Here is a 24789-nt window from a genome sequence, read left to right as displayed (position 1 = left end):
GCCTCGCTGTGATGGAGCACTTCCTTTCACGCCGATCACCTGCCACCCTACCTAAAACCTCTTTCCTCATTACCTTAGCCAGCTTCATCCTGACCCTCAACTTCTTCACTTTTGAAGGCCAGACCTACCAACAATTAAAGGGAACAGCCATGGGTACCAGGATGGCCCCCTCGTACGCCAACCTATTCATGGATCGCTTAGAGAGAGCCTTCTTGGTTACCCAGGCCTGCAAGCCCAAAGTTTGGTACAGATTTATTGATGACATCTTCATGATCTGGACTCACAGTGAAGAAGAACTCAAGAATTTTCTCTCCAACCTCAACTCCTTTGGTTCCATCAGATTCACCTGGTCCTACTCTAAATCCCATGCCACTTTCCTTGACGTTGACCTCCATCTGTCCAATGGCCAGCTTCACACGTCCGTCCACATCAAACCCACCAACAAGCAACAGTACCTCCATTATGACAGTTGCCACCCATTCCACATCAAACGGTCCCTTCCCTACAGCCTAGGTCTTCGTGGCAAACGAATCTGCTCCAGTCCGGAATCCCTGAACCATTACACCAACAACCTGAAAACAAGCTTTCGCATCCCGCAACTACCCTCCTGACCTGGTACAGAAGCAAATAATCAGAGCCACTTCCTCATCCCTTCAAACCCGGAACCTCCCACAGAAGAACCCCAAAAGTGCCCCACTTGTGACAGGATACTTTCCGGAACTGGATCAGACTCTGAATGTGGCTCTCCAGCAGGGATAGGACTTCCTCAAAATCTGCCCTGAAATGAGATCCATCCTTCATGAAATCCTCCCCACTCCACCAAGAGTGTCTTTCCACCTTCCACCTAACCTTCGTAACCTATTAATTCATCCCTATGAAATCCCCAAACAACCTTCCCTACCCTCTGGCTCCTACCCTTGTAACCGCTCCCGGTGTAAAACCTCTCCCATGCACCCTCCCACCACCACCTACTCCAGTCCTGTAACCTGGAAGGTGTACACGATCAAAGGCAGAGCCACGTGTGAAAGCACCCACGTGATCTACCAACTGACCTGCCTACACTGTGACATATTCTATGTGGGAATGACCAGCAACAAACTGTCCATTCACATGAATGGACACAGGCAGACAGTGTTGGTTGGTAATGAGGATCGCCCTGTGGCTAAACATGCCTTGGTGCACGGCCAGCACATCTTGGCACAGTGTTACACCGTCCGGGTTATCTGGATACTTCCCACTAACACCAACCTGTCAGAACTCCGGAGATGGGAACTTGCCCTTCAGCATATCCTCTCTTCTCGCTATCCGCCAGGCCTTAATCTCCGCTAATTTCTAATTTCAATTTGCCACCGCTCGTACCTCACCTGTCTTTCAACAACATCTTTGCCTCTGTACTTCCGCCTCGACTGACATCTCTGCCCAAACTCTTTGCCTCTGTATATGTCTGCTTGTGTCTGTATATGTGTGGATGGATATGTGTGTGTGCGTGCGAGTGTATACCCGTCCTTTTTTCCCCCTAAGGTAAGTCTTTCCACTCCCGGGATTGGAATGACTCCTTACCCTCTCCCTTAAAATCCAAATCCTTTCGTCTTTCCCTCTCCTTCCCTCTTTCCTGACGAGGCAAGCGTTGGTTGCGAAAGCTAGAATTTTGTGTGTATGTTTGTGTGTCTATCGACCTGCCAGCGCTTTTGTTTGGTAAGTCTCATCATCTTTGTTTTTAGATATATTTTTCCCACGTGGAATGTTTCCCTCTATTATATATATATATATATATATATATATATATATATATATATATATATATATATATATATAGAGGTTAAGGAATATATGTGTGTATGTTGTTCTGCTTGCGCTTGGTGAGTACGTTTTTTGAAACTTCATGGCAGATTAAAACTGTGTGATTCAAACTCAAGACCTTTTGCGGGCAAGTGCTCTACCATCACTACTACCTCATCTCCTACTTTCCAAACTTCACAGAAGCTCTCCTGCGAACCTGCAGAACTAGCACTCCTGGAAGAAAGGATATTGTGCAGACATGGCTTAGCCACAGCCTGGGGGATGTTTCCAGAACGAGATTTTCACTCTGCAGCAGAGTGTGCACTGATATTAAACTTCCTCAGTTCGAGTCTTGGTCCAGCACACAGTTTTAATCTGCCAGCAAGTTTCATATCAGCACACACTCTGCTGCAGAGTGAAAATCTCGTTCTGGAGTATGTTTTTTGTCGCTCCAGTTACATTATAACTCCAAACTTTAGTACCTTCTTGTGCAAGTTTGTTAGGGCACAAAACAGCAACAGGTATGATCCAGCCTAACTTTGCCAAGTCAAGAGCTGCATCATCAAGACGACAAAAAATAAGTGGGCATTGACTTTCCCGTAACTGTAGCTATGGTCATTCACTTGTGTGAGTTTGTTTCTAATGTTGCTTTTTGCTGCAGCCATCATTATGCTCACTAATATTAATTTAAAAGCCAGTAGAAGTTATAAATAGTTTTGCTACTTAATTATTTTTTTGGGGCATTGCTATTCTGCCAATTAAGGCCAGTTACTGTTGAGAGTGAGAAGCTGCCATTTTGTATGTAAGTAGTTGTGTGCCTAAAGTCTGCAGAGGCAGGGACAAAGTATTTTTAAACCAGGAAAGGGAGACTGCTCTGGCAGACCAGCAGGAACAGGTGCACTGTGTAGTAAGCATCCCTCCTCCTTTGTGCATTTATGGCCCTGAACAGACTGGTGAGGCGTGCAACTAGCCTGTGTTTTCGGAGACAGAGGCTGAGAGTTGCTTTATAGGTAAAACGTGCAAGTGTAGAAAAATGAAAGGAGGTTTAAATTTATCAAAAAATTAGAAGCAGAGAACCAAATAGGTCAGGGAACTGGTAAGATTCTTGTTGGCTAAGACTTTCAGATGATTCAAAAGAAAAACATGCAAAGTTTCAGTGGACAGAGGTATGCAACCCTGGTTTAACAAACAGAGTAACAAAGTTTGATCACTGCAAAAGGAAGCCAGGGAACCAGTAGTCATGTGGTAACATCCATGACTGGACACTTTAATACTTAGGCCACTTATCCGTAACAGAAAACATTTTGGATTACAAGACGTATAAAGTCACAATTGATACGAAAGAGCAGGAACTTGTCAAACAGGATGGTGCAGACAAAGAACTAGTGACTGAAGATGAGCAGTATTATTCAGAAGAAATTTGAGCCGAAGTAACTGAGGGTACAAGTTCGATATTGCAGCTAGTATTAGCAGTGCTGCAAAGCAATACAGCATTTTGACAGTCACCAATGAATCAACAAGTTCAATGGAAGTGGAAATAATAACACAAATATAAGTAACTTAATAGCTCTGAGAGCAGATCTGAAAGCAGACAAAGAAAAATACGAGCTTAGATTCCATGAGGAAAGAATTTGTTGTTATGAAGATAAATTTTGAAGTGAACATTGGGACAGTAGAAAAGGAAGTCGAATCTGTTAAAAAGCAACTTAATGACCGGATATGCATGAGTGGAATCAGTCTAATGGGATGGATAGAAGTAGATGAAGTAACCTTCGAGATCTGTAAGATTAGGGAGGAAACATATCTAAATGTTGAAAAGGGAAATTTTGAAACCTCATTCAGAGCTGATGGGGGAAGTAGATCAATTGTAGGTAGATGTTTCTGGCATCCAGGAAAAAGTAATCACTACAACAAAGTACTAAGGGACAGAGCCTTCTCCTGAGTATCACTAATTAGGGTCATAGGGTTGGTAATCACGATAGGAAGTTTGATCCTAACGGCAACATACATCCCATGGTATTCATAAATTTATGTAGGTGCTGGATTCCAAGTAACTGCACATAAGTGGAAAATATTCGCTTGGTGAAGCAATGTCTTGTTGGAGATCATTAACAATGCCCGATTAAAGCACTAGAAGGATTTGGTACTTTTACAGAGGTAATTAAGTGTTTCAAAAGTAAACACTGGATGGAACATCAACAATGAGAGTAATGAAATTGGTTCCAAGAATTCCCAGAGTATCAAAGAAATTCCCAGACTATTAAAGAAATTACATGATACAATGAAGAAATACTGTGGAATGTAGTCTGGGTGTTTGGATTATATTGACCCATTAATGTGTGACAAAGAATTTATTCCATACATCAGAGATTAACAATAAAGTGGACATGCTGAGTTGCACGAAGGCACAACATAATGACTGTCGCAAATAAAGCCATTAAGGCCTTCATCAACAATGTATGTGTGTACACACACACACACACACACACACACACACACACACACACACACACACACACACACACACACACACACACACACACACACACACACACGACAGGCAACTGAAACCACACTGTGAGCAGCAGCACCAGTGCATGGTGGGGGTAAGGAGGAAGCTGAGGCAGGGAGGGGGAGGGACAGCATGTTGGGGGTCCTCTCTGGGGGACACCACCTTGACGAAGCACTGTCTGTGCGGGTGGAAAGGCTTGAGTATCCATGTGAAGCTGAGGGCTATGCTGAAGGTAGAGGACCTACTGCCAGAAAGGCCTCACCTGACGGATCAGACTAAGAGTGTCCCACAACGTCCCATCTTCCTTACCCACCCCTAGTCCTTACCCAATTCCCTTCCCCATGCCGAGGGTGTGTGTGTGTGTGTGTGTGTGTGTGTGTGTGTGTGTGTGTGTGTGTGTGTGTGTGTGTGTGTGTGTGTGTGTGTGTGTGGTGGGGGGGTGGGGGGGGGGGGATGTGTCGCAAACGGAGCCTCAGGGATACCAGGTGACTTCCCTGAGTAAGTAGCCTTACACTACACAGAGTATTCGTGGTGTGGACCGTGTAAATCACAAAAACTTGTGGGCACAAGATGGGCACGACTAAATAAAATAAAGTAAAAAAAAGTGAGGGCAAACAGAGACCTCAGACACCCAAACATAGGGGTCAGGACTGATGGTATGCATTCCCGCTACTGAATCAGGATGTAGGCCTGAGCCAGAAGTGGGAACTGTAACCAAGAGGTTGGACCAGATCAAGATTAAAGCCTTGTCTGGGACCCATAGGAGGAAACTCCTCAAGGAACAGAGACAAAAGGAAGGGAAAGAATGGCTTTCCAAAGACAAATGGACGGAATTAAATGGGCTTGAGCCCAAGACCCCCACAACATCGAAGACAGGTAGCAAGAGGATAAGGGAGGAATCTAAGACTCCCTCTCTTCCCTGGATAAGCAAGCTCGGAAGAAACTGAGGAAAGGAATAGGGGAACCGACCTGTAGTACTGCAGCCTCTGTTTTTAAGATGACAATTATCCAGGAAGGCTATCCACTGGCAGCCATCACCTCGCAGCGAGTGGAACTTGTACAGATGGCCCTCTTTGAAAATGTTGGGGGGAGGAGGGTTTGTTGGTCCAGGACTCAACTTCAGGAGGTTCTATCTAGATCATGGTGCCCTCATTTTTGTCTGTGAGGGGGAGCACATGGTGGAATGGCTTAAGGACAAGGTTCCTGATATTCCTGTGGGAGGATGCAAAGCTGCTGGTCAGATGGGTATCAAAGATCCTTAAGGATGTCTCCCCTAAAACTCTGTTAGAGAAAATATGGGCCCAGAACCCAAAATTCTTGACAGAAGACTTGTGAGTGATCAACCAGAAAGATGTAACAGAAGGACAAACCCTGGTGGTGGAGATCGGAGAGAAGTCCCTGAAAGCGACGCAAGAGTAAGATCTGAAATTGTTTTTAGGGTTCTCGCAGGTCATTGTCATGGTTATCAAAGACCTCAAAGGCAATGATGGCAGCAAGACGGAGACTGGAGGTGCTGCAGATTAATCTGCAGCACAGTAAAGGGGCCTCTGTAGCCCTGAGCCACTGCCTGGGGAGACAGGAAGTGGATGTGGCCCTGATACAAGAACCCTACTTATATAAAGGCGGCGTCTCCGGCCTCGGTGGCACTGGAGGTAAGCTGATTTATGCTAGAAATCTAAAAAACTCCAGAACACGCACCTAAGTAAGAAATGGAATTTCCTTCATGCCAGTGATGGATTTCTGCTCCAGAGACCTAGTGACCATTACAATGCAACAATGTGAGGAAGATATCACAAGGGAAATTGTTTAGGCCTCAGCATACCTTCCTTACGAAGACAGCTCTCCTCCTCCTTTGGAGGTGAGGAGCCTAGTAGAAGCTTGCCATCAGCAAGGCGACCAACTGTTAGTTGGATGTGATGGCAATGCCCACAACCTAGTGTACGGCAGCAAGGAAACCAACAGTAGAGGTGAGTACCTTCTTGAATTTGTCTTAGCTAACAACTTGGAGATCTTGAATAGGGGCAATGAACCTACATCCAGGAATAGCAGAAGGGAACAAGTAATTGACATAACCTTTGGTTTCCTGATGATGGACAGCTATGTCAAACAATGGCATGTGGCATTAGAGCCATTCTCATCAGATCACACATATATTAAATTCAAGATGGAAATGGGAATCAGACAGACCATGACCTATAGGAATCCCAGGAAAACAGACTGGGAGACCTACAGGAGGGACCTTGACTTAAGCTTGAGGGATACTAAAACCTCAATAAGGAATCCAGTCAAGTTTGAGGAAGTAGCAGAGGCTGTTACCTCTGCCATAGTGACCTCATATCAGGACAACTGCACAATCAACATGATGTGCACAAATAGGAGCATGCCTTGGTGGAATAATAACTTGGAAATGCAAAGAAAACAGGTATGAAGACTGTTTAACCTTGCGAGACATAAAGGACAATGGGCAAAATATTGTGAGGCCCTTGTAAACTACAACCTTGCAATTAGACAAGCAAAGGAGGCATCCTGGAAGGCATTCTGTGAGGAAGTGGAGAGCATGGCTGCTCAAGCCAAACTTCACAGGATTCTCACTAGAATACTAACCAGTCTAGGAGGTACATTGAGGTAGGATGATGGGGAATATACAAAGACAGCACATGAGACACTGGAACTGCTCCTCAAAACTCACTTTACTCACTGTGCTCTGCCGGACAACACAGACCAGAATGTGATCCCGGAGAGACAATGATTCTCAGGCACTCGAAGAGAGGACTGGGAATTGGCCAAGGAGTGTGTGGACTTCAATGAAGTCCAATGGATGGTGGGAACATTCCAACCGTTCAAGTCACCTGTCCCAGATGGAATCTTTCCAGCTCTTCTGCAACAGGTGGGAGAGAATCTCATGAGAGTCCTGTGCAGGTTATTCAGTGTTAGCCTAGCGCTAGGAATTATTCCCAATGCTTGGAGGGTAGTGAAGGTTGTCTTCATTCCAAAGCCATGGAGAACTGACCATACCAAGGCCAATGATAAGAGACCAATCAGACTGTCCTCCTGAATTCTCAAAACAATGGAAAACTGGTTAATGTATACGTTGGCGAGAGGAGGATAATTAGGGCCCCTCCGCATTACAACCAGGTAAATCATGTGAGACAGCTCTCCATAACCTCATTGGGAGGTTGGTGAAAACACTTCCCTTCCAAGACATAGCCCTCTGCATCTCCCTGGACATCAAGGGTGCCTTAAGTAACATGACCTTTGATTCCATGGTAAGGGCAGCAGAGGTGCATGACCTAGGGACCACTATATGTAAGTGGACCATGGCCATGCTTAGTGGAAGGAAGGTAGAGGCTACCATGAGGAGGAGCTCTGCCCCCTTTATAGTGGAATCTAGTGGTGAACAAACTCATTGAGCAACTAAATTCCAGACTATGCTTCTGCCAAGGATATGCAGATGACCTTGTCATAGTAATACTTGGCAAATTTACTGACACAGTTAGAAATAAGGCACAAGGTGCAAGACTGGTGCATTGGACAGGATCTAAGGGTTAATCCTAAGAAGACTGATGTGGTGCCATTCACGAGGAGGCGTATCCAACACTCAAATTGCAATCTAAAGCTCTTCAATGAAACTCTACCTGTGAAGGGGATAGTGAAATATCTAGAGGTAACCTTAGATGAGAAACTAAAATGGACCCCTCACATTAAGAGTACCTGCACCAAGGCAAATGGTACTCTAGTGAGTACCAGGAGGGCTTGTGGTAAAAACTGGGGTTAAGTCCCTGAGATACACCGTGGATATACACCACGGTGGTTAGACCTAGGATTTCCTATAGGGCTATAGTGTGGTGGAAGAAGGTAGAAGAGCAGGTTGCAGCTAAGGAGCTTGCTAAGGTGCAGAGACCTGCCCGCTTAGCCATAACAGGTGGAATCAGCAGCGCACCAACAGCTGGGATGGAAGCCATGCTGGCTGGACATGTCTCCACTACACCTTTGGTTGAAGATGGAGGCAGCAGCTGGGGCATACAGACTTAAAACTGGTAAAAACTGTATCTCATTGGGATATCCAGAATCACACACTAAGATAGTGAGGGAGGTAAATATAGGAATGGCTGGGCAAAGGCCTTTACAAATGTCTGCTTGTGTCTGTGTATATGCGGATGGATATGTGTGTGTGCGCGAGTGTATACCTGTCCTTTTTTCCCCCTAAGGTAAGTCTTTCCGCTCCCGGGATTGGAATGACTCCTTACCCTCTCCCTTAAAACCCAAATCCTTTTGTCTTTCCCTCTCCTTCCCTCTTTCCTGATGAGGCAACCGTTGGTTGCGAAAGCTAGAGTTTTGTGTGTTTGTTTGTGTGTCTATCGACCTGCCAGCGCTTTTGTTTGGTAAGTCTCATCATCTTTCTTTTTAGATATAGCTATGTATATAAATAAATAAAATTTTTAAACTGTTGTTAAGTGTATTTCACATATTATTAGATATTCTGCTTATTTTCTTTTCGTATAAACATGTGTTTAAAAATGTAAGACATTCCCAGTATCAACATTTTTGTTAAATGGGTATCATTAAATCAAAGCTTAGATACTGAAGACCACAGAGCTTTCACATTAATTACAGTAATGGAGGGTTGACTTTATACTTCCTCGTAATTTCTACAAGAAATTTAAGGAGAGTCGTGTTTTACATACTGAGGACCATACATGTTACAGTATTTAAGAAACTGCTGATTGGTTGATCACAGCTTTTCAAGGGGTTCCAGTATTTTCATGGGGAAAATATGGTACAATTAAGTAGAAGCCAACAACATTCTTGGAATAATAACGTTTCAAACTTTGTATTGTAGTTTACTGTCCTGACAGCTTACTTCAAAATATTTTGAACAATCATAAAGATAATACCATGACAGAAACCTAATGTTCAATTTCCATTCAGTTACCAAGGTTGTATTTTCAAATTTTGTTCTTAAGGCTTATTTAAACTAGCATGCTGTTTAATAATATTAAAAAATTTTGTCGTTGAAAGTGCAGTTATTTTAAAACTGCAAAGGTTAAAATGAGTACAGAGCAAAAAATGCCACTCCCCTTAAGGTGCCGCCCTAGGCCCGTGCTCAGTAGGCCTATATGTAAATCTGCCCCTGAATCTGATGACATTTAAGACAGAAATACTTCTTTCAATAATTAAGCCTGCAGTTTAAAATGATCAATTAATTGTCATATTAGTTACAGGAGTTGTACTATATACATACCAACCAACAATAACTTTCGTCATTAGCAGTATCAGTAAGAGATCCTTCAAAAGGTCCTAATACTGTACGTGGCGAAAGTGAAGTAGTTGTCCACACACCCAAACCTGCTTTTCGTATTGAAGATGGTCCTATTCGGAAGATACTAGGTAACGTTTTTGCTGCTCTTTCTGGGTCTAAGGGGTACATTGGAACCTGAAATATTACAAAAATTTTACACATAAATAACCAATAACTAACCATTTTTATTAAGGCAAATGTGGAATGTGTAAATTTTACTGGCAAGGCACTTGAGCAATTGAGTTTAGTTTTCACCTTACAATATTTGGAATTTTGAGAAGTAGGTAAAACATAATATATGTTTTGCTTAACATATTATAGCACTGATACAGAATGTATGCCATAGACCACATTTTATGCAAAATATTTTTATCACTACACAACATGGACTAAAACGAAAAGAAGTAATTATTTGGATCTTATTTATCAAGAAAGAAAAATATATCTGCAGGCCTGTAAACAATATAATAAAATACAGTACCCTACTGACATTGGTTAATAGCAGATAAATGCTTTTGGGACAACAGCAACATAATATACCTACCATCTAGCTCTAACACACTAGTCATTGAAGATATAATTATTAATACACTGAAATGCTATTGCCAAAAAAGTAAAGTGTTGCGATTTGATCAATTGAAAGTGATGAGTCAACAGTGAATCAAGAAGAGTAAAGTATTAAATTCACAAACAGATCATATAATAGAAATATTCCTTAGAACTGGCAAAAACTTCTGCAAGGGAGAAATGTGGCTCTATGAAAGTGCTCTCAATCAGTTAATGAAGTACCATAAAACAACATTATCTCAAGGAAGTGTTAAGGGAAACTAATCCAGCCCATTTAAGCAGGCTACAGGCAGAAGAATATGACTATTGTAGGGTTGTATCATGCTGAAAATATACGGTAGATGAGCAAACAAATTGTCTGACAATATGGGAGAGCATTGGAGATGTTCTCATTCAACTCTTGAGTTACTACATAAAAATGGCACATCCAGTCGTACACAGAAATATACATAGGAAATTTGTGCATGAAGCATAGAAGGAAGATTAGGGTTTAATGTTCCATCAAAATTGAGGTCATCCAAGACAGAGCACAGGCTTGGATTGTCTCACAGATGGATATGGAAATTGGTCATGCCCTTTCAAAAGAACCATCCCAGCACTTACCTGGAGCAAATTATGGAAACCATGGAAAATCTATACCTAGAGGGCTGGACATGACTTCGAACAGTCATTCCCCGAAATGAGAGTTTTATCTGCTTCCCACTGCACAACCTTGCTCGGTCATAACATACAGTATGAAGGCAAGAGATGCATTTAGAATACCATCTGTCAGATACCAAATAAAGAATCAGTAAATAAGTCATGATTGTCGGGAGAGGGGGGGGGGGGGGGGGGGGAGAGAGAGAGAGAGAGAGAGAGAGAGAGAGAGAGAGAGAGAGAGAGAGAGAGAGAGAGAGTGCAACAGGTGACAAAATCATTACAGCTGAACACAGTATGGAAATAGATCGTATGATTCATTCATTCATTCATTCATTCATTCATTCATTCATGCTATTCTGTAAATTGCATCATTACACAGAACCTTCAGGGATGTAGAATAAGAAAAGTTACACACGAACAGATAAAGCAGCTGTTGCAGGCTACTTCCGTAATCTACATTACCAGTTACAAATAACACTAATCTACTCAAATCCAAACCTACAATTACTTCTAAATCAGCTTATCCTTTTTTAATGTAAATAGAACATTGTGCATACTACCAGAAATGCAAAACTGAAGAAATAAGGAAAGAAAAGCAAAGGAGAGGTCCAAATGCAGTCACTAACACCCTTAATGAGGATGACATGTAAGTAACATACAAACTTAAAAGACACAATAATCAAGAAGCAAACAGCTCGAATGCAAAGCAAACTGAGAGTATATCTTGAATTATAAAAATGCCTGCATGTAAAGCAACCTGGAACACAATAAAAAGTTAAACATGATTACTGCAAGATACATCATCCCAAACAACTGTCATGCTCTCATTGAGTATTTCGTAAACTGTGCAAGCTCTCTTGCACCACACAGTAATGACAACTAATATGCTGAAATGCTGCCTCCAAGGTAGAGTGTGGAAGGGGCATTTGAGGGGTGGGGGGAGACAGAAAGGGAGGGAGGAATCATCGGAGTGCGAAGCACACAAAACAATACCGATGAAAGTGAAATACAGTGAGCTATGGTTTCAGCAACTAAAGAAATCTTTCCCAGAATACCTTAAAATAACTTTTACATTTCCAGTACATACAGAGTGACAGAGACATACCAAATTAACTACAAGTCCATATCAAACATCCCAGTTACATCAAGAATAGAGCACTGTGTACATTAATAGGTATGCAGCCTTTGTAAAGAAATATGTTACTAATCGAAATCAATTTGGCTTTGTATCAAAATCAACTACAAAGCAGTTGAGAGCCTGCTAATTGCAATCAATAAGAGTAATGAAAAGAACACTTAATTGAACCCTTTGGCTTTGTGTTACATAATACCAGGTGTTTCAAATTGAATATTGTGGTTTTGGAGATTTGTAGCATTTATCACATTCAACTTACAAATGCAGACAGCACATCAAATGAAAGACTAACTCAAACTGTTGTTTGTACACCTTATCATTTGAAAAGTTGCCACGTAAACCACAGTCTGTAGGCTTTAGAACTTCTAACAGCTGCAAACAAAATGTTGCTACATGATGAGGATTTCCTGGGTCGTATCGTCTTCGGTGATAAATCAACATTTCAAGTAAGTGGAAATGTGAACACACACAATGTGTGTATCTGGGGCTCAGCAAATCCCCACAAGATGGCACAGTTGCAACAATACTTCCCCAAATTGAATGGTTTTTGTGTCCTCCTCTGGGGAAAGTTTATGGGCCTCACTTTTTCTGCGAAGCAACTATAACTGGCATTTCTTATCTTGATGCACTAGAACTATGGTTATTTCTTCAATTGGAAGAAACTGAGGCACCATATTTTATTTGGCAGTAGGATGGTGCACTGCCTCACTGGCATAACTCAGTACCCGACTGGTTAAGCAGAGTTGTAACTGTCTGCTTGACTGGCTGCAAGGGGCCATGTCACAGAACTGTTTCAGCATGACCTTCACACTCATGCAGTCTGACAACATGTGATTTTTACATCTGGGGTTTCATGCAGAATCACATTTATGTGCGTCTAGTACCAGCTGGTATACCAGACTTTAGAAACAGGACTGAAGCAGTTGTTGTAACAATCACATCAGACATGTTGATTAATGTTTGGGAGACCCGATGTGTGTCATACGACTGATGAATGGTGCTCCCATTGAACACTTGTAAGAAAAACATACTTGTCTTGCTCATTCATTTGATGTATTGTTTGTAATCACAAGTTGGACGTGATAAATGCTACAAAGCCTTGAAACCTCAATATTCATTCTGAAACACCAAAGGACAGATTACATGTTACAAGAAGTATTGTGTCATCAGATATTACAAAATTTGAATGACAAATTATTGCCAACTGGTGTTTTCCATGACTTGTCATAAGCATTTAACTGTGTAGCTCACTGTATTCTCCTGGAGAAGTTCAAATTTATGGTAATTGGGTGTTGCCAGCAACTAGCTTTCATCTTACATAACCTAAAGGATGCACAGTGCAACATTAGGAAACTCAGGGAATGTACACAATCAAACAGCATCCTCAGGATGGAGCATAATCACTACAGGTATAACACAGGAATAAATAATGGATTCACTATTCTTCTTTTTTTTTTTATCTGCCATCATATATCCAAGGAGCAGAATTAGTTCTGCCTTGCTGACGATGGAAGTATTATAAACAAACCTAATGCAGTAAATTCAACACATAATGTAACTAACATTTTCCTGAAAATTGATAACTGTTCTCTGCAAGTCACTGAATTTATGTAAAACACAGCATATGCAGTTCAGTGCTGCACAATGCCTTACCACACCATTACAAATAAAGTACAAGGGTAAATTATTAAATGAACACAACAGTCTAAATTTGTAGGAGTGAACTGGAAGTAACATATTACATATCACCTTAAACATACAAGTGCTGTTACTTTTGTGTTATACACATCACCCGATCTTGGAGACGAAAATGTAAAAAAGCTGACTTACTTTTCCTTAGCATCATATAATCAGATAAGTCGTCATCGAGGAAAAAAGAATAAGTTGCACAGAAGTGTGCAATAAACATAATGTGTGGTATCTCCTGTAGACAAGTCTTCAAATAGTTTGGTCTGGCAACAATGTGACAGTACATTTACTCTCTTACGAAGTCAGTTGTCAATAAACAATCAGCCACAGCAATAGTCGTAAATACATGGTCATGTCACATTAATGTGACCACCGCCTATGTTCAACATCAATGTGCAATAACCACTCACACACGGCACGTAGCAGCACTAGCAATGTACGGTATATATAGCATGTCTGGGGGAAATGGCAACCAGCAAGGTCATTGTCATAAGGCAGAAATGGAGCAATTTATCTGATATCCTAAAGGTCATGATCATTGGCTTTTGGGCCAAGTCGGGAAACACTTCTGAAATGGCGAAGTTTGTAAACTGTTTTTGTATGATGCCATGGTTAAAATACACTGTGGACGGCAAAATGGCACTATCTAAAACCAGTACTGAGACAATTGTGGTGCACCACAGGCTACAGACGACAGGAGTGAAGGATGGCTGTGGCGATGTGTACAGGTGAATAGACATGCAACTGTTGAGCAACTAATTGCTCAGATGAACCTAGGGGCCACCACCAGTATCTCCTAAATAACTGTTCAGCGAACTTGGTTGCACCTGGTCCTCACAGCAGACGCCTGGTTCATGCACCAATGCTGAGAGCTGTTCATCAGCAATGTAGGCTGCAATTTCCATGCCAATACCACAATTCAGCGTTCTACAAGTGGCAACAGGTGACCTTTAGATGAATTGCATTTTATGCTCTGTTAGACAGATGGCCATTGGTGTGTATGGCCGTGCAACAATTTTCAGAAGGATGCAGGCCGAAGGACAGTGTGTTTTGGTATGGGGAATGTTTTAATGGCATCCCCTGGGTGATCTAGTCATCCTTGAAGGCACAATGGATAAATACAAGTATGCGTCTAGCATTGGTGACCATGTCCACCGCTACATGCAGTTTGTTTTTCCTCAGCACACTGGCATGTACCAGAAGGACAATGCAATGTGCCACAAAGCTCGCAGTGCGTGTGCATGGTTCAAAAAGCACCAGTATGAGTTTACTGTAGTCCCCTGGTCACGAAACTACTCCACAGATTTAAGTCCAATTAATAATCTGTGGGACTATCTCAATCAGACTGTTCGCATTACGGATTCTCAACTGAGAAACCTAGTGCAGCTGCTCACGGCACTGCAATGAACATTGCTCTACATCCGGAAGTGTCTTCCAGAACCTCATCAACACTCTTTTTGCACATCTCATGGCGGTCCACACTGCAAAGCATGGTTATTCAGGGTTCTGATGAGTGGTCACGTTAATGTGACCGGACAGTGTATAATAACAGAAGGAGAAATGATTAACACTATCAGTCACTGACTTAATGTAGCTCAGGAAGGTACCAGGTAAGCTGCCATAAGATCCTTCGATTATTTACCTAGTAGCTTAAATAATTTAATGGATAATAAAATTAACTTCAACTGCAAACTGAAATCATTTTGTTCCTTTTATGCCAAAAGAATGAATGCATATTATATTTGTTTTGAGGTAAAGATGATTGAATGTTCCACAGAGACTTAAAAATCAACTATGGTAATTTATGGAATGAACTAGCATCCGATTGACTGTTACTGCATTTAAAAATTTTAGGACATAGACTAGATCATACATACTGGATAATAATTCAAATGTTATTGCTTCAAAATAAACATTATAAACTACAAACAAAATATTGGATGAACAATAAAACAGTAAACAAACAACCAATCCACAGGAATCTTCAAGCTACAACAAAGTCCTCCTCTTTTCTCTCAGATGAGCTATGTACCAGTCATAATCAGTAGTTCAACCAGTTTTCATACATTGATAATTCAAAAGGAATGATATTCATATTGTCGCGGCAGAAGGCATGAAGGGTCGTGAGTTCAAAACTCACCTGGACTGTACAATTTTAATTTCTATATTCGGTTCAAGTACATTCTAGAAGTATCCAAAAATGTCAAGAATCATTGTACTGGAATGTTCTATAGCTGTATATACTTTATGATATGAATATAATAGAGGGAAACATTCCACGTGGGAAAAATATATCTAAAAATAAAGATGATGAGACTTACCAAACAAAAGCGCTGGCAGGTCGATAGACACACAAACATACACACAAAATTCAAGCTTTCGCAACCAATGGTTGCCTCATCAGGAAAGAGGGAAGGAGAGGGAAAGACTAAAGGACGTGGGTTTTAAGGGAGAGGGTAAGGAGTCATTCCTGGAATCCTTACCCAGTCCGTTACCCCCAGAAACCATCCTTGTAACCATTGATGCCACTTCCTTATACACAAATATCCCGCACGTCCAGGGCCTCGCTGCGATGGAGCACTTCCTTTCACGCCGATCACCTGCCACGCTACTTAAAACCTCTTTCCTCATTACCTTAGCCAGCTTCATCCTGACCCACAACTTCTTCACTTTTGAAAACCAGACATACCAACAATTAAAGGGAACAGCCATGGGTACCAGGATGGCCCCCCTCGTACGCCAACCTATTCATGGGTCGCTTAGAGGAAGCCTTCTTGGTTACCCAGGCCTGCCAACCCAAAGTTTGGTACAGATTTATTGATGACATCTTCATGATCTGGACTCACAGTGAAGAAGAACTCCAGAATTTCCTCTCCAACCTCAACTCCTTTGGTTCCATCAGATTCACCTGGTCCTACTCTAAATAACATGCCACTTTCCTTGATGTTGACCTTCACCTGTCCAATGGCCAGCTTCACACGTCCGTCCACATCAAACCCACCAACAAGCAACAGTACCTCCATTACGACAGTTGCCACCCATTCCACATCAAACGGTCCCTTCCCTACAGCCTAGGTCTTCGTGGCAAACGAATCTGCTCCAGTCCGGAATCCCTGAAGCATTACACCAACAACCTGACAACAGCTTTCGCATCCCGCAACTACCCTCCAGACCTGGTACAGAAGCAAATAACCAGAGCCACTTCCTCATCCTCTCAAACCCAGAACCTCCCACAGAAGAACCACAAAAGTGCCCCACTTGTGACAGGATACTTTCCGGGACTGGATCAGATTCTGAATGTGGCTCTCCAGCAGGGATACGACTTCCTCAAATCCTGCCCTGAAATGAGATCCATCCTTCATGAAATCCTCCCCACTCCACCAAGAGTGTCTTTCCGCCGTCCACCTAACCTTCGTAACCTCTTAGTTCATCCCTACGAAATCCCCAAACCACCTTCCCTACCCTCTGGCTCCTACCCTTGTAACCGCCCCCGGTGTAAAACCTGTCCCATGCACCGTCCCACCACCACCTACTCCAGTCCTGTAACCCGGAAGGTGTACACAATCAAAGGCAGAGCCACGTGTGAAAGCACCCACGTGATCTACCAACTGACCTGCCTACACTGTGATGCATTCTATGTGGGAATGACCAGCAACAAACTGTCCATTCGCATGAATGGACACAGGCAGACAGTGTTTGCTGGTAATGAGGATCACCCTGTGGCTAAACATGCCTTGGTGCATGGCTAGCACATCTTGGCGCAGTGTTACACCGTCCGGGTTATCTGGATACTTCCCACTAACACCAACCTATCCGAACTCCGGAGATGGGAACTTGCTCTTCAATATATCCTCTCTTCCCGTTATCCACCAGGCCTCAATCTCTGCTAATTTCAAGTTGCCGCCACTCATACCTCACCTGTCATTCAACAACATCTTTGCCTCTGCACTTCTGCCTCAACTGACATCTCTGCCCAAACTCTTTGTCTTTAAATATGTCTGCTTGTGTCTGTATATGTGTGGATGGATATGTGTGTGTGTGTGCGCGCGCGCGAGTGTATACCCGTCCTTTTTTCCCCCCTAAGGCAAGTCTTTCCGCTCCCGGGACTGGAATGACTCCTTACCCTCTCCCTTAAAACCCACATCCTTTCGTCTTTCCCTCTCCTTCCCTCTTTCCTGATGAGGCAACAGTTTGTTGCGAAAGCTTGAATTTTGTGTGTATGTTTGTGTTCATTTGTGTGTCTGTCGACCTGCCAGCACTTTCATTTGGTAAGTCAAGTTAGTGAAGTTAGCGTTTGTCATTCATCTAATTACGCCTTCTTCTACATGAAATTATTGTGGTGGAGATGCTGGGTATTGGAAATTGTGATAGTGCACATTATTGACAACACAGTGGCTCCCATCATGCCATGACAGAGCCACCATATATGTAGCGAGAAACCTGAGTTCGAGCCATGTTCAACAGATCGCAATCTATCAGAGACAGAAATAGATGAGGACGTTACGATGACAGCAACTGTGTGCCACCACATGCAACATCCTTCTGGGTTTTCTGGTGATGATTGCCAAGATCCAAACAAGTGGCTGAAGGTATATAAGTATATAGCCAAATTTAACAAATGGGATGACACCGTGTGTTTGGCTAACGTATTTTTCTACTTGGAGGGCACTGTCAAGCAATGGTACGAGACGAGGAGACATTCACAAGCTGGGAAGTATTCCAGGCAGAACTGCGCAAGTATTTCGGTGACACACAACAACAGAAGTGCAAGGCTGAAGATGAAGTGCAGAGCACAGCATCCAGGAGAAACTACAGCATCCTACATTCAAGACATTTTGGAGCTGTGCAAAATAGTGGATCCTAGAATGAAGGAGGAAGATAAGGTTGAACATCTCATGGACGGTGTTACTGAGGACATATATCAAGCCCTACTCCTGAAGGAGGTTTCGACAGCAGACAACATAAAATGGTGCCAGTATGTCGAGACAATGCATCAAAAAAGAATTACACACAAGAAGTTTGAATGGTTTCCAAACGTCGTATAGATGTCTGTGACAGAGGAAGCAACTTATTTCGCACGTGTTCTTCATCAGATACTGTGAGAGGAAGTTCAGAAGGCACTTGGATTTCATGGCGAGCAAAAAACCCAGATGCTTCAAGAGGTCATAAGGGAGGAAGTGGAACAGACATTGAACTCAACCTCTCGTCCTTCATTTCCCTTTAAAACAGTGAAAAAGTTGTGACCCAGGCGGAGTAACATCCGTACAATGCCGCATGAGGAACCTGTTTGGGCACCAAGGAAGACTGACATCTGGGTGACGCAGGATAACCAAACAGGATGTTTCCACTGCGGAAAACCTGAATATGTGGTGTGCTATTGTTGAGAAAGGCAGTGGATATTTGATGACGCCCATGTCAGAAGACAGCAGACCGATCTTAGCCGACGACAACTCCGGGATGATGAAGATGAACGAGAAGGTGTGGGTGCAGGACAACGTAGGTCACCATCGCTGCACGCTAGCCACTGGAAAGGACGCTCTCCAACACATCTATCAAGGTCTCCATCGCCATTTAGAAGCTCCAACCGATCACCTAGCCGCCTCAACCTGGAAAACTAAAGGGTGCAACCTTCCTTGGAGGTGGGGTTGCCAAAGAGAAACCACTGCAAAAATGATAGGAAACTATGTCAATATCCTAATGCATGGCAGACCAGCCCAAGCTTTTGTGGAGTCTGGAACATCATATTCAGTAATTTCGGAGAAGTACTGTCGCCAGTTGCAGAAAACCATATTCGTCGACAACAAAACACCTCTGCTGAAGGTGGCTGATGGGAAATATTTAAAACCTACAGGAAGGTGTGTCATTCATGTGGGTATAAGTGGCCATACACAGCTCTTAGAATTCAAAGTCTTACAAGAGTGTAGTCATGATGTCATTCTCCGATGGGACTTTTTGAAAGCTTATCAGGCAATTATAGATTGTGGGCACTTGAAGATTATGCTAGATGAGATGAGATACTGTGGACAGGAAAGTGCGCACCTGAGCGTGTGGAGACTGTGTGTGCTGGATGAAGTGATCATTCCTGGAGTCAGCGCTATGAAGATAACTGTCACGTGTCATGCCATACATCAACCCATGGATCTTGTAGTGGAATGTAAGAGAAGCATATCACTAAAGGATAACTTGGTCATCTCAGCCTCTGCCATCTTTTTTGAGAACGGATTCGGCGAATTGTGGATAGTTAACTGTTGCCGAGAACCGCAGATCCTTTCAAGACGCATGTGCGTAGCAAACGCTGAGCCATTAACTGCGGAACAGCTGAGCATCATAGAAATCTCCCATGCTGAGTCTGTGGGTGAAATTAGCGCTACCACTACGAGACAAGATCTTCTAACTCGACTATCACCAGATCTCACCAAGGAACAACAGAAGAAGCTACTTGCCATTCTTCAAGAGTTCTCTGAATGCTTCAGTTCACAGGTGAGGAGCAAATTAGACAAATCGATGGTGAAGCACCAATTAGTACTGGAGACCATCAACCAATAAGTCAGAGAGCATGCTGTGTGTCAGCAACAGAATATTGAATAATTTGCGATGAGGTAGAGAAAATGATGATGAATGACATCATTCAGCCGTCGCAGAGCCTATTGTCATCACCAGTGGACCTCGTCATCAGGAAGAAGGATGGCAGTTGGCACTTTTGTGTTGATTACAGAAAGCTTAATAACATAACTAAAAAGGATGTTTACCCTCTTCCACGAATTGACAACACACTAGATTGTCTGAAGGGGGCTAAGTTTTTCTCAACCGTGGACATGTACTCGGGATACTGGCAAACTGAAGTAGATGAGGCTGATCGTGAGAAAACTGCATTCTTCACCCCTGAGGGCCTGTATGAGTTTAAGGTAATGCCGTTTGGTTTATGTAATGCACCAGCAACTTTAGAATGGATGATGGATAATCTTCTAAGTCATCTGAAGTGGACAATGTGGGCAGAGACATTTAATAAACATATAAAAAGACCGGGGCTGCTCTTAAGTGTCTCCAACAAGGCGGACTAAAATTTAATCCCAGAAAGTGTCTCTTTGGAGCAAAAGAAATCAAAATACTTGGACACCCTGTGTCAAACAAAAGTGTGCAGCCAGACACAGGAAAGGTGAGATCTATAATGGAATTTCCTATTCCTAAAAGTAACAATACCAGGAAAGGGAAGTTGCTATTCACCATATAGCGGAGATGCTTTGTCAGGTGACAAAGGCCTTAATGGCCAAAAGATATGAGTGTGTAAATCTTTTTATTATGCCTATCACGACTCAGCATATCCACTACAGTAGCAACTTTCCTTCTCTGGTATTGTTACATTCCATTCTGGATTTTCTTTTCCTGAAAGTATTAGAGATGTGAGAAGCTTCCTTGGATTATGTTCTTATTACCGTTGTTTTACCAAAGACTTTTGTATCAAAGCCAGGCCGCTCCAAGAGTTGTTAAAAGATGATGCTAAATTTATCTGGGGTGGTGCTCAACACAATTCTTTCGATGTGCTGCAAAAAGCTCTGGTGACTGACCCTTTACTTGGTCTCTATGATGAGAGAGGACCTACAGAACTACACACAGATGCCAGTGGGTACGGGATCGGTGCTGTTCTGGTGCAAATTTCGGATGGAAAAAGAGAAGGTTACGGCCTATGCCTCTCGGACACTTACAAAAGCTGAGAGAAACTACACAACTACAGAAAGAGAATGTCTTGCTGTGATCTGGGCCATGTGCAAGTTTCTACAGTATCTCTATGGAAGGCCATTCACAGTTGTTACAGACCATCATTCACTTTGTTGGTTGACTGGTCTTAAGAATCCAACAGGATGACTTGCCAGGCGGGCACTACATCTTCAAGATTATGACATTACCATAATGTACAAAAGTGGAAGAAAACACCAAGATGCTGACTGTCTGTCAAGAAACCCTGTGCAAGACCATCAAGACTTTGATGAAGATAGTGACTGTCTCGCTGCACTCCAGGGTCTCTCAGTTGAGCAGAAGGATGACGCCAAATTATGCTTGCCTTAAATTGGTCAGAGGTAGTTAATGTATTACTTTGTAAGAAAAACTTTTATCCATTTGGAAAGAGGTGGCTATCAGTGATTCCTAAACACATGCACTTAGATGTTCTACAGAAATTCCATGACACACCTGAGGTCGGACATTTAGGATTTATTAAGACATACGATAGAATCCGCACGCGATTTTTCTGGCCAGGTTTATTTAGGAGCATCCGTCACTATGTGTTGCACTGTTGAGAGTGCCAGAGGAGAAAGGCAGTTCCCCAGAAACCACCTGGCCGGCTCATACCAACTCTGCCAGCCGAAATGCCTTTCCAGCATGTTGGGATTGACCTCCTTGGACGATTTCCAATGTCTGCTAGTGGCAATAGACGGATTATTGTTTGCACTGATTATCTGACATGCTATGCCATTACGAAAGCTGTGAAAACAGTCAAAGCATCCAAGGTAGCCAAATTTATTGTGGAAGACATTGTATTAAAGCACAGTACCCCAAGATCATTAATTACAGATCGAGGGAAAGATTTTAAATTGAGCCTTGTGACAGAGATAAACCATTGGCGCAACATTACTCATCACATGACAACTGCCTACCATCTGCAAACTAACGGGCTTGCTGAACACTTTAACAAGATTTACGCCATTTTTCCTGGTGCATGGGCGTGAGGCAACGACGACGATGGACACTGAGTTTTCATTACATCCTGATGACATGGGTGACGACTACATCAGCCAGGTGTTAACCAAAGCTGAGGAAGCTTGGAAGTTACCTCGACTCCGCATGCTGCAGGCTCAAGAAAATGATCACCGAAGGTATGACGCGACCCACTGTCCTGCTTTCTACCAGCCAGGTGACCTTGTCTGGATCTTCACTCCTGTTAGGAAGGTGGGTCTCTCTGAGAAGCTCCTCAGGCGCTAATTTCGACATTATAAGGTTGTAAGACAGTTGCCTGATGTTACTTATGAAGCTGGAGAGTTAGACCCCAACACATGACAAAAGATCAGAGGTACAGTCCAAGTCCTTCGAATGAAGCCCTATAAGGACCCTGTAACCCAGGGCAATTTCGAAGCTCCAGCAACAGGCAACAAGCCGAAAGGTGATGAAGAGCACAGCGGCAAAAAAAGTTCTAAGAAGATCATCGCCAGGGCGAGAATCAGTCATCAGGAGTCTGAGTATCCAGGACCGATGATTCGTTACAGGACTAGGAGGACATAACACCAAGATGCTGTTCTTTTAAGGCGGGAGCAATGTCGCACCAGAAGCGAAGTAGCGCCGTGGTGTAGTAGTTATGATACTAAACTATTGCACAAAGGGTTGTGAGTTCAAAACTTACCTGGACTGTATAATTTTAATTTCTATATTCAGTTCGAGTACATTCTAGAAGTTTCCACAAATGTCAAGAATCATTGTAATGGAATGTTCTGTAGCTGTGAATACACTGCATGTGTTCTGGGCGGAGGCAGTTCGCTCCGTGCTCTTCTACGTGCAAGTGCTGAATAAACCTTTGTTAAGTTAGTGTTCGTCATTCATCTAATTACACCTTCTTCTAAATGACAATATAATTAACATACTTTGAGATGTTAAGTATTTTAAAAGTTTTAATTTATAAAACTCCGTGAATTTCAATTTCAAGGCTACGCTAAAAACGCAAAATGCCGTGAGGTTTTACGAAATTCCCTGAGAGTTCCTTGATTTTTTCAGGTAAAATGTAATTCCCTGAAAATTCCAGGTTTTCCAGAAGAACAGCCACCCTGAGCTCAGGCACAGCACCACATAGTCTCATTGCTCAGTGAACTATGATAGTATCCATAAGGGCAGATTAAAACTGTGTGCTGGACCAGTGCTCAAACCTGGGACCTTCACCTCTCATGGGCACGTAATCCACCGACTGAGCTATTCAACTAAGACACATGACCTGACTTCACACCTTTACTTCTACCAGTACCACTCCTCCTATCCTCCAGACTTCACAAAATTTCTCCTGTATATCTCTGGGACTAGCACAATGGGAAGAAAGAATATTATGGAGACATGTCTTTTAGCCACAGCCTGTGGGGGGATTGTTCCCAGAATGAATTTTCACTCTGCAGCGAGTGTACACTGATTTAAGAGGCAAAGATTCCAGGTTTAGTCCCAGTCTGGCACACAGTTTTCATCTGTCAATAAGTTTCAAATCAGCTCACACTTCACTGCAGAGCAAAAACTCATTCTGCAATATATATGATGATCTGCATAACTGGCTGTTTCTTATATATTGTGGGCAGATCCTTAAGTTTTCCTACTGCTATTGGAAGTTTTTTTTTGAGTGTGCCCTGGAAACGGATATACGTATTTGCTGCAGGTTCTGCTTATTTTGTTTTTGTATTTTTTAGGGCACTTCACTAAAGGCCCCTTCAAATTCTGTCTTGTAAAACACCTTATTGTAAATAATGTCTTCCAAAAAATTATTAAGCGGTTCTCTGCAAATGGACTCTCATTAAATTTTGATAAAAGACAGTATATACAGTTTTGTACAGGAAACACAACATTATTAATAAAAACAGAACTGGAATAGAAGTCTGTAACTAACGCAGAATATTCCAAATTTTTGGTTGTCTGCGTTGGTGAGAGATTGAAGTGGAAGAAACACATTGATGATCTGCTAAAATGTTTAGTTCAGCTACTTATGCTATTAGGGTTATTGTCAATATATATTCCCTTATGAAATTTGTTATTAATAACCATCGCAATCCAAAAGCAACATGTGAATAGCTTCAGTACTGGGAGAAAGGCTGATCTTCACTACTTTGGGTTAAATCTGACTTTAGCACAGAAAGGGTGAATTATGTTGCAACAAAAATCTTTGGCCACTTACCAAATTGCATCAAAAGTCTGATAGATAGTCAACTAAAATTTAAAAACAAATTAAAAGACTTTCCAAATGACAACTACTCCTACTCAACAGATGAATTTTTAGATATAAATTCGTAACTTTTAAATAAAACAAAACTTTTTGTTAAACTGACACATTCCACATCATTACAAAAGTGTTACATTCATAATCTATGGATCAAGTATTAATCTAATGTCCAAACGTATGTGAATTCCCATGGGACCAAACTGCTAAGGTCA

The 24789-nt window shown here is 42.4% G+C and overlaps 1 protein-coding gene across 1 annotated transcript in view; it reads right to left on the bottom strand.

The window, feature by feature from the left end:
- The window catches only part of LOC126101242 (histone-lysine N-methyltransferase PRDM7-like), a 95451-nt gene that overhangs the window by 25299 nt on the left and 45363 nt on the right, over positions 1–24789 (bottom strand). The window contains exon 4 of the mRNA XM_049911930.1: positions 9534–9725. Within this exon, the coding sequence (XP_049767887.1) occupies positions 9534–9725 (192 nt within the window). The remainder of the gene's footprint in view (positions 1–9533; positions 9726–24789) is intronic.

The sequence above is a fragment of the Schistocerca cancellata genome, chromosome 9 (assembly GCF_023864275.1).
Source record: "Schistocerca cancellata isolate TAMUIC-IGC-003103 chromosome 9, iqSchCanc2.1, whole genome shotgun sequence".
NCBI classification, from domain to species: Eukaryota; Metazoa; Arthropoda; class Insecta; order Orthoptera; family Acrididae; genus Schistocerca; species Schistocerca cancellata.
Note: the sequence above shows the minus strand (reverse complement) of the source record. Positions and strands in the feature narration are given on the sequence as shown.